Source organism: Cydia fagiglandana, chromosome 4 (assembly GCF_963556715.1).
Source record: "Cydia fagiglandana chromosome 4, ilCydFagi1.1, whole genome shotgun sequence".
NCBI classification, from domain to species: Eukaryota; Metazoa; Arthropoda; class Insecta; order Lepidoptera; family Tortricidae; genus Cydia; species Cydia fagiglandana.
Window position 1 is genome coordinate 13448064 of NC_085935.1, and position 12346 is coordinate 13460409.

The following is a 12346-nucleotide window of genomic DNA, read 5'->3' on the forward strand; positions in this document are numbered from 1 at the left end:
AACAAAATTTTTTTACATTTAAAATACGTGAGTGACCCGTTTTTAATATATTTAATATGTTCCTAATACTTATTAGGAACTATAGGGGGCAGCACAGGAGCCGTCGCTATAAAAAAATAAAAATAATAACAAACAAAAAGTTCACCCTAGGTGGGATGCGAACCCGGGGTCACAATGCGTGTACACTTTATGAAACCATGCATAAGGTCCATCGATGGATAGTTAAGAGTATTGCTGTTTGTACAGTCGACGTCAAAGAGATCTTTACGACTAACGTTACAAAAAATTATTTACACGACTTTATTGTCATAGCATTTAGGTCGTGTAAACATTTTTTTGTTACTTTGGCTGTAAATTTCTCTTTGACGTCGACTGTACCTAAGCCGGTTTTCTGAAAGGAAAAACTCAGCGCAAAAAGTAAAAAAAAAAACGAAAAAGTTCACCGATGGCGGGAATAGAACCCAAGTCTCAAGCGAACACTTTGTCCTAAGTCAAACATACCTAAGCTGCTTGCTAGATTCAGACCAGACATGCAAGTGTTATATTTTAAATGTCCAACAGCTATGAAATTATGATTTTAAAATAACACTTTGCAAGTCTTTGCTTTGAAAAACACTGCAGCGTTACCTTGGTCTTACTCTGCCACCCTAGTTAGTAAGCATGCTAAAAGCAGTTTTTCGGAATTATTTGTCGATTAATGTCTATAAGGAAAAATTACGAATTATAATAATGTAAAAAAAAACCGCCCAAGTGCATGTTAGTATCGTGCACGAAGGGACTCCGTTACTCAAAAAAGGGAAAAAATGACGTTTGTTGTATGGGAGCCCCATTTAAATATTTATTATAATGTGTTTTTAGTATTTGTTGTTATAGCGGCAACAGAAATACATCATCTGTGAAAATTTCAACTGCCTAGCTATCACGGTTCATGAGGTACAGCCTGGTGACAGACAGACGAACAGACAGTCTCAGATAACGGTTAAGTATACTATTCAGTTATATATTACTGTGACAGAGACATTGGGCGTTTCGTTCGCTACGGAGTGTGAACGATTTGCAACTTGGCTATGCACCCAGCTACCTCGCACATCTCTGGTGGAAACGCAGCCTAAACCTGAGATGTTAAGACATCGCCTTGGTTACATTTATTTCGAAAATACAATTCGCGATATCTTTTTTTCGGTACCTACTATTCTCATTTAGACTTTTAGTTTCATTTTTGTACTTCGTTATTGATACTTTTAGTTTTTTAAATTTCTTGACAATAATAGGTATTTAGACATTTTAGACGTTATTATTTTAAGTCATTTTTCCTTACGACATTAGTCGCCTGATTCGTTTTCCGTTCCACATAATATCAGGACACCGTTATGTCCGTTACCAATATACTTTTTAAGAGGAAAGACGACGAAAAAATATTAAGCATTGAATATTATCGGCAATTCAAGGCAAATATTTTTTTTTATTTTTAAAATATTGTTAAGAATCTTCTGATATTTTGTAAACGAAAAAAATAACGGAAAAAAAATAACAAACAAAAAGTTCACCCTAGGGATTCGAACCCGGGGTCACAATGCGTGTACACTTTATGAAACCATGGTTTCAACCTTATTACAAAAAGCATAAGGTCCACAGTTGGATAGTTAAGAGTATTGCTGTTTGTACCTAAGCCGATACTGCTACCGGCAGACAGGTAGAATAACGTTTTTCGATTTTGTGATTTTGGCTGTAGTAGACCCTCAGATATCATTCGCGCGCCAAAAGGCTAGGTGTAAATTACATTACGACTATTACGAGTAATAAAAGCCCGATATAAGTCGGTCATAAAAAAAATTGTTTATTTCCGAAAAACATTTCTTGGATACAGTTATAACAAAGCATACTAAAGCAATTCACATGTACCTTACTTATTGTGTACCTACTTAACTGACGGAAGGGGCGCAGCTATAAGTTAGTTATCGACAGTGATATCAGCATTTCACTTCTACTCTACGTACCTATTGTTTACGTACCTATTAAGCGACGGGCGATACGTATTAATATGTGAAACTAGACGAGTTTATTTTCGAATAGAGATAGAAATAAATCTAATTATTTTACTACAAATAGGTGTACCTAAGTATAGTTTGTCAAAAGACATACTGTATTAACATGAAAGGTATTGAAATCTGTAATTATATAGTTTGGTAAACAAGTAATTGTCAGTAAAAAACTGTTACGGAAAAGAGAGTACTGAGCTATAACCGCGAAAATCAAAGGTTCGCAAATTGTGGGGATCTTTCTCTTTTACTCCAATGAAGGCATAATTCTTCATTGCAGTAAAAGAGAAAGATCCCCGCAATTTGCGAATTTCGGTTTTTGCGATAGCCTCTCTGTTCTTTCTGCTTAAAATGCTCCACTGACAAACGACTCTTCCCAAACTATAGATTACAGGTAAACCTACCTGGTAGGTAGGGTTTACCTAGTTTATTTAAAGTTAGCAAATATCTACCTAAGTTAACAATGTAACGATAGGTATATGGTCTGGCAAACCAAATTTGTTAGTAGAAAAGGCGGCAAATTGAAAAAAAAATGGCGGGAATATTCTATCATCTCCCATATGAAATTTGAATTTTGCACCTAAATGCTTGGTTTGCCAGGCGATATTAGATATGTACTTACCTGTATTTGGTTACATGTGGCCACTACAAGTGTATAAGTGGGTGAATCAACCTGTTTTCCCACTCATTGCCATAGTTATGGTTTTCTGAACTACAAAACAATAGGTACTCATTCCTTTCTTTTGGGTGCTAGTATTAGCGTAACACTACAAAGACTCTTTCTGAAAGATTATTTGCCTAAAGTGTCATTCTATGGAACTTGCTAACTACTTATGTAAACAAAAGTCGGAAGGAAGTTCATCATTCAGAGACAATTTCAATGTTTACGTAGTTGTATGTTTACATAGTTAGCAAGTTCCATAGAATGACACTTTATGTATGATATGAGACAGTCCCTGGACACAATAGGGCTTATTACACTTATTCTGCCTTCAGACGGCTGACGATTGCCCCGATATCGGGCAAGAATCGTTTTCCGTTTCATGTGGTTTCATGAAATATTGTCACATAGTTCACAATATTTCTTGGTGTAAAAAATAGTTCAACTACAAAAGTATCAACCATGTTTGCCAATTCGAGACAAAGTATTTGTTACAATTGAAATATTGTTGACGATGTCCTTATATTTCGTGAAACGCAAAACGATCTTGCTCGGGCGCACCGTCGGCCACGATCGCATTAAGGCCCGACGGTGTGGAAGTGTAATAAGCGCTTATAATGTACATAACGTCAAGGAATAGTTGACTCACCCATTTTTTTAGTAGTTGTGACGTGGCTTCGCCAGTCTCCTTTGTGTCTTTTGAGAGTGTGTGGTACATGTATGGTAACGAATATTGTCAGCTAGAGGTCGGTTCTGTAACTTCCAACAACTTCTGTAAACAGGATTGTCGTCCGTACAAACATAGCTAACGTAATGTTACATTTTAAGTAAAAATTAAGGATGACTCACGCTAGACCGGGCGGGATCCGAGCCGAGGCGTTCGACACGTCATTTTCTATGACGGCTGATCGGTGTTCACGTGGTGCTTTCCATATAAAACGAAGCGCTGGTACTCCGGCTCGGTCTCAGCCCTGTCTGATCTGCCCAGGTGATCTCCTTATTAGAAATATAAGGACTAAATATATCCTGTCACAAGTGTAACAGGATAATTTCTGCTGAGAGGGACAGCTCTTGTTAGCAGAAAGTATCCGGTAGCAGAAAAGGTATAATCGAGATGATTCCTCCGACGATCTCACTCCTCACATTTTTTTTAGACAGAATAGCATAATAAATAGCTAGTATTTATTTGTGACTATATCCTAGAGCCTCAGCGCCCGTTTTTGTACCCGTTTACTATCTGTGAATTATGTAGAATATTGTAAAATATAGGTAGTAGGCAATATAAATTGTGACTACCTGATAGTTATATGTTTTTTTTTTATAATCAGGCAGACCACTAAGCTTATACTGTTTAACTTAGGTATTTTTAGACACTCGCGCGACTTGTAGGTACCTATACAAACACCACCACCAGACCAGTACAAACGGCAAATATCAATTTACGCTTTTCCTACTGACATATTGGTTTGCCACTTACAATTATAATGTACCTACCTGAAATATGCTTACAGTCCCTTTTTTTAGCATTAGAAAGAACTTCGCAGAAGTAAGCTTGTGGTCCAAATCCGGCACTTTTAGCGGTAATAATTTGAAGTAAATTATATGTATTGACCATGCTTCATTAGATAATTCAATAATTATTAACAATTAAAGACCCTGATAAAAACTGCACGCTTGCTTCTGTGGAGTTCTTTCTAATGCTAAAAAAACGAACTATAGGTATCGATTGCAATGTATTATTAGTTACTGCAATAAAGAATTTGTATTTCCAGTTCGATTGTCAAAGGCTCCATTAGTAAGTACCTAGGTGATCATAGGTCCTAGATCCGGATCATCCGGGGGCTTACGAGAACTTGCTTACTCGTCGAGATATGACGAGTATATTGTATTTTAAATTGTTAAAAGATTTTTATAGTACTTTTTGTTGTGTTGCTGTAACTTTGTTAGTGGATTTGTTTAAAATTACTGTTAAATGTTATAAAATTTGGTAAATAAAGTAATTTAACCATTTTAAAAGTTGTTTTACTTAATGATTATCAGGATGCCTTTAGTTTTTAGGGCAATGAAACTATTTAATAAATTAATTTAACTATACAAAGAATAGTTTTATTACCCTAATCAACCATGAACAGAATTGAAATTTCCCTAGAAAATTACCCTTGTGCCAGTTAGTTTGACATAATTCGCTAGATGGCGTAGCGTCTCAACGCTGAGTGTATACTCTATCTCAGTATATATAAGTTACTCTATGGTTGTATGTCAAAATCATGTCAAAATGATGCAAAAAAAAGTCAACGCATTTTTTTTTCTAATGAGTTCAATGTAGCTCCTGGAAATATGAGCAAAAATCTATTACAGACGGGCGTACCGGACCGCGACGTGATTTGTCACAAGGTCTATAGAGCCCTTAACAAGCACCGGATATGGTATTAAAAAAAATGTCAAGTATGTCTATGCTTTAGCGTTTTGTTTCTACAAAGTACAAAAATGTTCTTCGTAAATCCGGTCAATCCGGCTCGTCTTGTTTGACGTTAGATTGATTGGATTGGTTTGGTTACATTACAAATTACGATACAATGGCAGAAAAGTGTTGTGGATAATGTTGATGCAATTACTTGGTGCTTGGTGATTTCCTTGGACAATTTTGTTGATACATTCAACTGGTGTACACATTTCAAAACAGAAGAAAATACCAACAGCAAAGCTATTAAACAAGCTTTACACCGGTTTTGTACTTTTAAGCGCTGCGATGTTTTTATCCAGCCAATAAATATATTTTTTTAATTTATCAATTTAATATACTGAGAACGCCATGGATCTACAAACTTCGCATTTAGCTGCTGCTTTGATGTCTGGCACAAACTCTTATGCCAGTAACACAGTACAAGAGACTGCAGTCAAAAGTGCTCCTGATGATGTTAAAGCGGATAAACCTACCGAGAAAGACAGTTTAGAGGAAGAGAAAGAAGAAATTGGAAGCGGCGAAGAGTTTACAGACGAGGCAAGTCTCTAGTTTCATTTAAGAGAATTTATAATGAAAATATTTGTCATCAATTCCTTACTTATTTTTGGCTTATTTTTTTAGGAATCTGAAACACAACCAGGTAGCAAGTCTACACCTGGTCGAGGTGTGACTCTGCAAATGTTATTGGAAGAAAAAATGTTGGAGCCAGGCAATGCTGCAATGACAATAGAATATTTGGTTAGTTTGCTTATTTTACTGCTTGCTCCATTTGATAGTCATTCATCATATGTTTTGCTAAATTATGCATGTGTACTATCGCCTACACTGTTAACTCTACATTGGTGGACCTTATGCCTTTTGTAATAAGGTCCACTGATGTACAGTTAGGAGTGATGCTGTTTATACTGTGTTGCTTTCGGGGACAATTTATTTTTTGAGAATTAACTATAAAATTATGTAGTAAAGATCTGGCTATGAAACAATACTAAATCTGACAAGGTAGGACTTACACTGTTATTATTCAAATGTGCAATGTGGCTGAAAATCCTATACCAATCTGGTATCCTAAAACAACTTAGGTTTGTTCAAAGTAAGTCAGCTGCCCTGCAGCTAGCAAGAAAGCAGTTTGCTGTTAATATTTTCTTCACATACAATGTGCATAATTGGGAATATTACTTAAATTAAATAAAAAAAAACTATTTAGTTTTTATGTTTATGAATAACTCCTGATAACAATTTATTTGAATTTTTACAGGGACAAAAATTTGTAGGTGATTTACAATCTGATGGAAAAATTAAATCTCATGAGACTGAAACTATATTTTGCTCTCCATCCGCTTGGGCAATACATTGCAAAAGAATTATAAACCCCGACAAAAGGTCTGGTTGTGGCTGGGCATCAGTCAAGTATAGAGGAAAGAAACTGGATACAATTAAAGCCACTTATTTGAGGAAGAAACAACTTCAAAGAGAAAACATGCATACTGATGGTATGTCCTTATTCATTTTTTTAACCATACCATCAGCCTTATTCATACTGTATATGTTTTGTTGTTTGCCCTTCCTTCCTCTAGGGATCTAAGGGGTGGACTTCAAAAACTGAACTAGCTTATATACGTCCTTGAGGCCTAATCTTTATTTATGGCAAATTGTACCAAAGTTGGATCTGTACAGTCAACTGCAATTGTATGTTACACAATGAAGGCCGCAAAAATATCTGACACGATCTTGTTTTTAGCGCCATAGAAGCGCGTCACATATTTTTGCTGCCTTTGAAGAGTAACATATTTATTGCAGGTGACTGTACATGTCATATTATCGATTTGATTTTGGTAATTATATCTGAAGGTAAGATGGAAGATCATTGAAGCCACATTTATTTGGGCATTGACTCTAAAAACATGATGTTTGTATGTGTTATTTTATTTGTTTCTATTTGTAGTTGAACAAATGTGCAATATTGAACTCTATTTGCAGAGGAAACTGAAATGGAGGTGGAAAATCCTCCAGAACCGCCACCACAAAGGGTTGTGATGAAACACAACACAGTACCTAATAGGATGATGCAGCAGTAAGTTATCACTTAAGTCATGATAAAAAAATGTTTGATTCCTGACCCACTGACCTTTTCATATTTACTGTCATTGGCATTACATTGATTTAAAAAGTAAAATTATGACACTTAACTGTAAAATGTTCTCTTGGGGGTCATCCATTAATTACGTCACACGTTTAGGGGTTGGGAGGGGGTCAAGAAAATGTGACATGTTGTGACATGGGGGAGGGGGGAGTCACAAACATTGTGACTTCATCACTATTCAGCAGTAACCGAAAATTAATTTATATTTTTTTATTCACTGTACATTTAAATAATGAGGTTTTGGAAGTAGGTAATTATCGTTCCTAATTGGTTTTGTGTTATAAAATTACTAATATTTCTTTTACCATAAATATTTTTTTATTAAAAAAATAATGCCGAGTTAGTATTGCCGATTTCGTTGAAAACAAAATGTGACGTCACACGGTGGGGAGGGATTTGCAAAATGTGACCAAGTGTGACAAGGAGGGGGGGAGGGGTCAAAAAACCTAGAAATTCGTGTGACCTAATGAATGGATGATCCCTTGTGGGTCACAAATCAGTTTGTCCGATCTTACAGTTAAGAAATTTGATTTCTGTGCTAAGGTATAAAAGTTCAAACAGAAATCGAAACTTCCTTGACCATAGACTGGAAGGGAAATGACAGGTTGTTCTGACTAGATTCGTAAATTTACAAGATACATAAATGCATTTAAATTAAAAGCCATCAAGGAAGCCTCATTATTCCTAAAGTTTCTAGAAGTAAACAGTAGTATTTGTTACCCATTGCAACATTATACAGTTACCACACATCCAAATAAATAAAAACATTTTCTGTTTGTTCCAGTGATGCAAATATGCTCATAGAGGCAGTCTCATTCTCATCTGTGGGGAAAGTGCAGCCATTTTTGGTATCAGTAAGTTCTAACGCTTGTCTTATACTTGATATACATTGTCACTTGAAGAAACAGGAAGTTTATGGATACCTCGCTGGAACTTGGGACCTTAACAATCATAGTAAGTAAAAAATAATGTATCTATTTTTTTAAATACCACTTTAAAACTTAGACTACATAATTCAAAATATTGTTTAATATTGAGCATAGTAGCATGCTCAATATACAATGTTTTATATAAATAAAAATTGTGTTAATTAAATAAATTAAGTAAGTCAATTATAAATTTTAATAACAAAACTTTAGTTGACCCGTTTTTAATACATTTAAGTTATTATAAATTTCTTTACGAGTTGTATTGTGTAAAAATAAGTATGTATGAATTGAAATTTGCATACCATTGTTGGCCTGTGCTACAAGTACAAAGGCCTACATCAGATTTTTCGTGTTGTGTTATTTATTTTTTAAATGATATTTAAATATTACCTATGTACTTTGATATACTTAGGGGCACTTGCACCATCCCACTAACCTGTGGTTAAGCGGTTAAACCATTAACCTAGTATCAAATTGTACTGGTAACCATGGTAACTCCAGGTTTAACCGGTTAACCCCAGGTTAGTGGAATAGTGCAAGTGGGCCTTACAGTGAAAATATATTCTTTCCAGATGTGATGATAACTCATACATTCCCTTGCTTAATAAGCAAAAGTGACCCCAGGCCGCGGGTACTGGTAGAACTAGAGATCCAGATGGAAATTGAGAAGCTTGGTCTCACCCTTCTGGGATGGTATCATTCACACCCGACTAATCCGGCCATGCCAAGTCTACGAGACTGCGATAATCAGTTGGAATATCAAATAAAGATGAGAGGACCCTCGGAAATTTCATACATACCGTGCATTGGAGTCATCTGTTGTAAGTTTTGAGAAGTTTATTTGTATCTATAGTACTTCTTTAGTTCAATGAAAGTTAAACCATATTTAATGGGAACAGAGTTGCATTTCTTTTGTTTCGCTAAAATTTTTAAACTAATAATAACTAACCCTATTCCCTGCACTATAGGTTCAAATTTCATTGGCAAATTTTGGGTTTTGCTTTTGTGTGGCTGGGCCTTAGGAGGTTATTTATACTGTATGGAAATAGTTATTTTTATTTCAAATATAAAAAGAGTAAGCAGGTATCATATAGGTAACGGAAATATGTAAAGGTAGTTGTAATTAGTAAATATTCGTATTTCTGTAACCTATTGTTTATACACGTGTATAAATACTAAACTGAACCTAACCTAACGAGTATAACGACTACGCGGACGAGGTCGGTTGAGGCTAGTTTAGCTATTAATATGAATACAGATGAATGCTTGGTTGCTACGCGAGTTGCTTTATACAGCGCTATCTACTTTAGTTCTCATACTTGTGACTACTATATTTTACACTACGCGTCTTAGAGTTCCTTTGTCTGTGGGAAAAGTAAGTAGACTTGTTCTTATGTAATACACGATTTAAGTTATTTTAATGTTTATAGGTACCTACTGAAGTCTTAGGGGCTACGTAAACCTAGTTTGAGTACCTATAGCTCGATTTGCTCTTGGCCAGGTTTTTATTTTAATGGACATTGATCAGTTAAGATTTTTGATTTATACTTTTGTACATACATACAGTACCCGGCGATAAATATTGCACATCGGAATAACGGCTTCGTAGAGTGTTGTCTCTTCCTCCCTCGTTGTCTCCAATATTCCCATTCTAAAGACCGATGTGCAATATTTATCGCCGGGTACTGTACATATAATCACGCGTATTTCCCGGAGGGGTCGGAAGAGACCCCGGATTTCCACTTGCTACGATCCTGACATACCTCTTTCGCTGCCTTCACTTTCAAAACATTCCTCATACTTTTGTGGTTTGTCTAATGGCTTGTCATTTTGTTTCAGCCCCTTATAACCCAGAGAGCCCTGTCTTGGAATCTTCCCTTACCTGCTTCTGGGTGATGCCACCGCCGGAACAGCGCCCCACGGAATACCCGCGACCCTTACTTCTACAGCACAACATGATCCACGACACGCACTTGACTCCACATGCCATGGAACAGATCAAAAACAGCATTAAGTATTACTTCACATATCCCGATGAGACATCCGTTAACTTCAAGGATAACTTCAAACCAGATATTACATATCTAGACAAGTTAAAGAGTACTTTGATGCCTAAATTCCCGCGTGAGCAAAGTGATGGTCTATTGTGGCACTTTATACGTGACGAACTAGGGTGCTCCTCTGAACATGATGACAAAATCGACTTGGATGCTCTATTGGCAGTACCTCAGCCTATTCCTGTATCAAAACCAAGTCAAGCCACATCTATACCGAACTTTCCCTCAGTTAGCACATTGCAGCAAATGGTCAGCAGGCCTGCCGGAGTCCCGCCTATTAACGTGTCTTCAGGTCTCGGATCGGCTTCTCCCCATAAATTTGAAACTCCACCGTTGAACATTCCCCTTATGCCGACATCATCTAAATCGTCTAAGTCAAGTACTCCATCATTACCGTCAAGTTATCCAACTGGCTTGGATATGTTAACAAGTATGGCATTAGGCTTGGGGACATCTAACATGCCAATGCCTTTGGGGGCGGGCAGTTTAGAAAGTCTTGCCGCCGCAAACAGTATGCTAACAGGGCTCACGCCTGGAATGTCGTCTAGTTTAGCGGCGAGTCTGACTGGTGGGAAACTTCCAGACCCGCCCTCTTATGCGGCTTCTTTACACAATTTAACCAGCAGCATTGGCAGCTACGATAAAACTTCTACCAGCACCTCGACCAGTACCACTTCCGCGGCACCCATACCCGCCAGTATCGCTTCAAATCTCATGATGAGTTCGGCAGACATAGCGAATGCCTTGTTCTCGGCTAGTAAATATTCTAGTGCTGGAATACTAGGTATACCCGATCCGATGTCCAAATCTACGTTAGCCGCTAACAACATGTTCTTATCGCCATCTTTGATGAAAATGCAGGAGTCCCTCATGAAGCCACTCTCGAGCAGCAGCCCTATCAGTACTCGAGTAGGTTTAGACCAGAGTCCGCTCATGAAGTCTCCTCATGATTTACTTAAAGGAAACAAAGACTACTTGCCACCAGACTTTGGTAGTATTGGGAAGGGAAAATCAGACACCCCACTGGATCCTATGAACTTGACTGAGACTACCACGTCTTCAAAAGCAGAAACATCGAAAGCAGACAATATCGAGCAGCAGGCAACAGACTTTAGCTTGCCTTCTAGGGTGGGCGGAGAGTCATTTTTGAACCAAATGCTGGAACTGACGAAGAAAACTACAATGCCTGATTATTTAGATTACAGTCAGCCACTAAAACTGTCCAAGACAGAAGACTTGTCGGCGCCGGCACCGAGCCACTCGTACTCGAGTACAGGAAGCATCGTGGACACAATATCGCAAGTTGCGATGGGTAATTACTCGGGTCACGAGGAGCCTATAGATTACGGCAAGGAACAAGATTATAGCACAACGCAAAGTACGGCTGGCGAAAATGGAAGTTAAGAATCTCATCTTTGCTACCTATTGCTCTTATAAGTATTATATTTAGAAATAAGTACTTTAATATATTGTGTGACTGGTACTAAACGTGCTGGTTTTAAGGCACTGATGTAAGCTAAGATATATGCTACGTAAGTCGTCGTTCGACGGTTTTTGACGTCGTCCAAGTCGCCAGAACTATGTCTGCAATACGGAGGACAGTAAGTTTCGATACAGAGGAAAGTGATGCAAATTCTTGGGCATCTATACCCAACTGTACTGTACTCATGGCGTACGGCGTACATATTAATTTTACCATCGAACATTTTACTGTTTCAACGAATAATGTTGAGAATGTGTGACTGTGTGTGTATGAATTTTAATTAAATATTGAACGGTTATGATACTCGAGGTACTAAAATGTTCGAATATATGTAATGGTCTGAATTTTACTAGTTTGATGAGCAATAGTTTGATGAGAATAACTATCCCATCGAGTGATGAACGAAGTCTATTTGAATGTGGTATTTGCCAAATTAGTATTGTAATGAATAATTTTGCGCGCAGTATTTATTATACACTTAAATAAATTAATATTAATCTCAATCTCGTCACTCCTTCTTTCATTATCCTATTTATTACCGGTTAATATCGTGGAAAGTAGATAGTTGACATT

At 37.0% G+C, this 12346-nt stretch overlaps 1 protein-coding gene and 1 long non-coding RNA gene across 2 annotated transcripts; both read left to right on the forward strand.

Moving 5' to 3' along the window:
* The first annotated feature begins 256 nt into the window (after positions 1-256).
* LOC134663763 (uncharacterized) lies at positions 257-4716 on the forward strand. Its single transcript, XR_010098175.1, has 2 exons — positions 257-4210; positions 4420-4716. It is a non-coding gene; the product is annotated as an uncharacterized LOC134663763 (long non-coding RNA).
* Positions 4717-5309: 593 nt separating this feature from the next.
* LOC134663764 (MPN domain-containing protein CG4751) lies at positions 5310-12266 on the forward strand. Its single transcript, XM_063520243.1, has 7 exons — positions 5310-5701; positions 5786-5902; positions 6420-6654; positions 7142-7235; positions 8089-8258; positions 8806-9054; positions 10073-12266. The coding sequence occupies exons 1-7, from the start codon at positions 5513-5515 to the stop codon at positions 11692-11694; spliced, it is 2676 nt and encodes an 891-aa protein (XP_063376313.1). The 5' UTR covers positions 5310-5512; the 3' UTR covers positions 11695-12266.
* Positions 12267-12346: the final 80 nt, after the last annotated feature.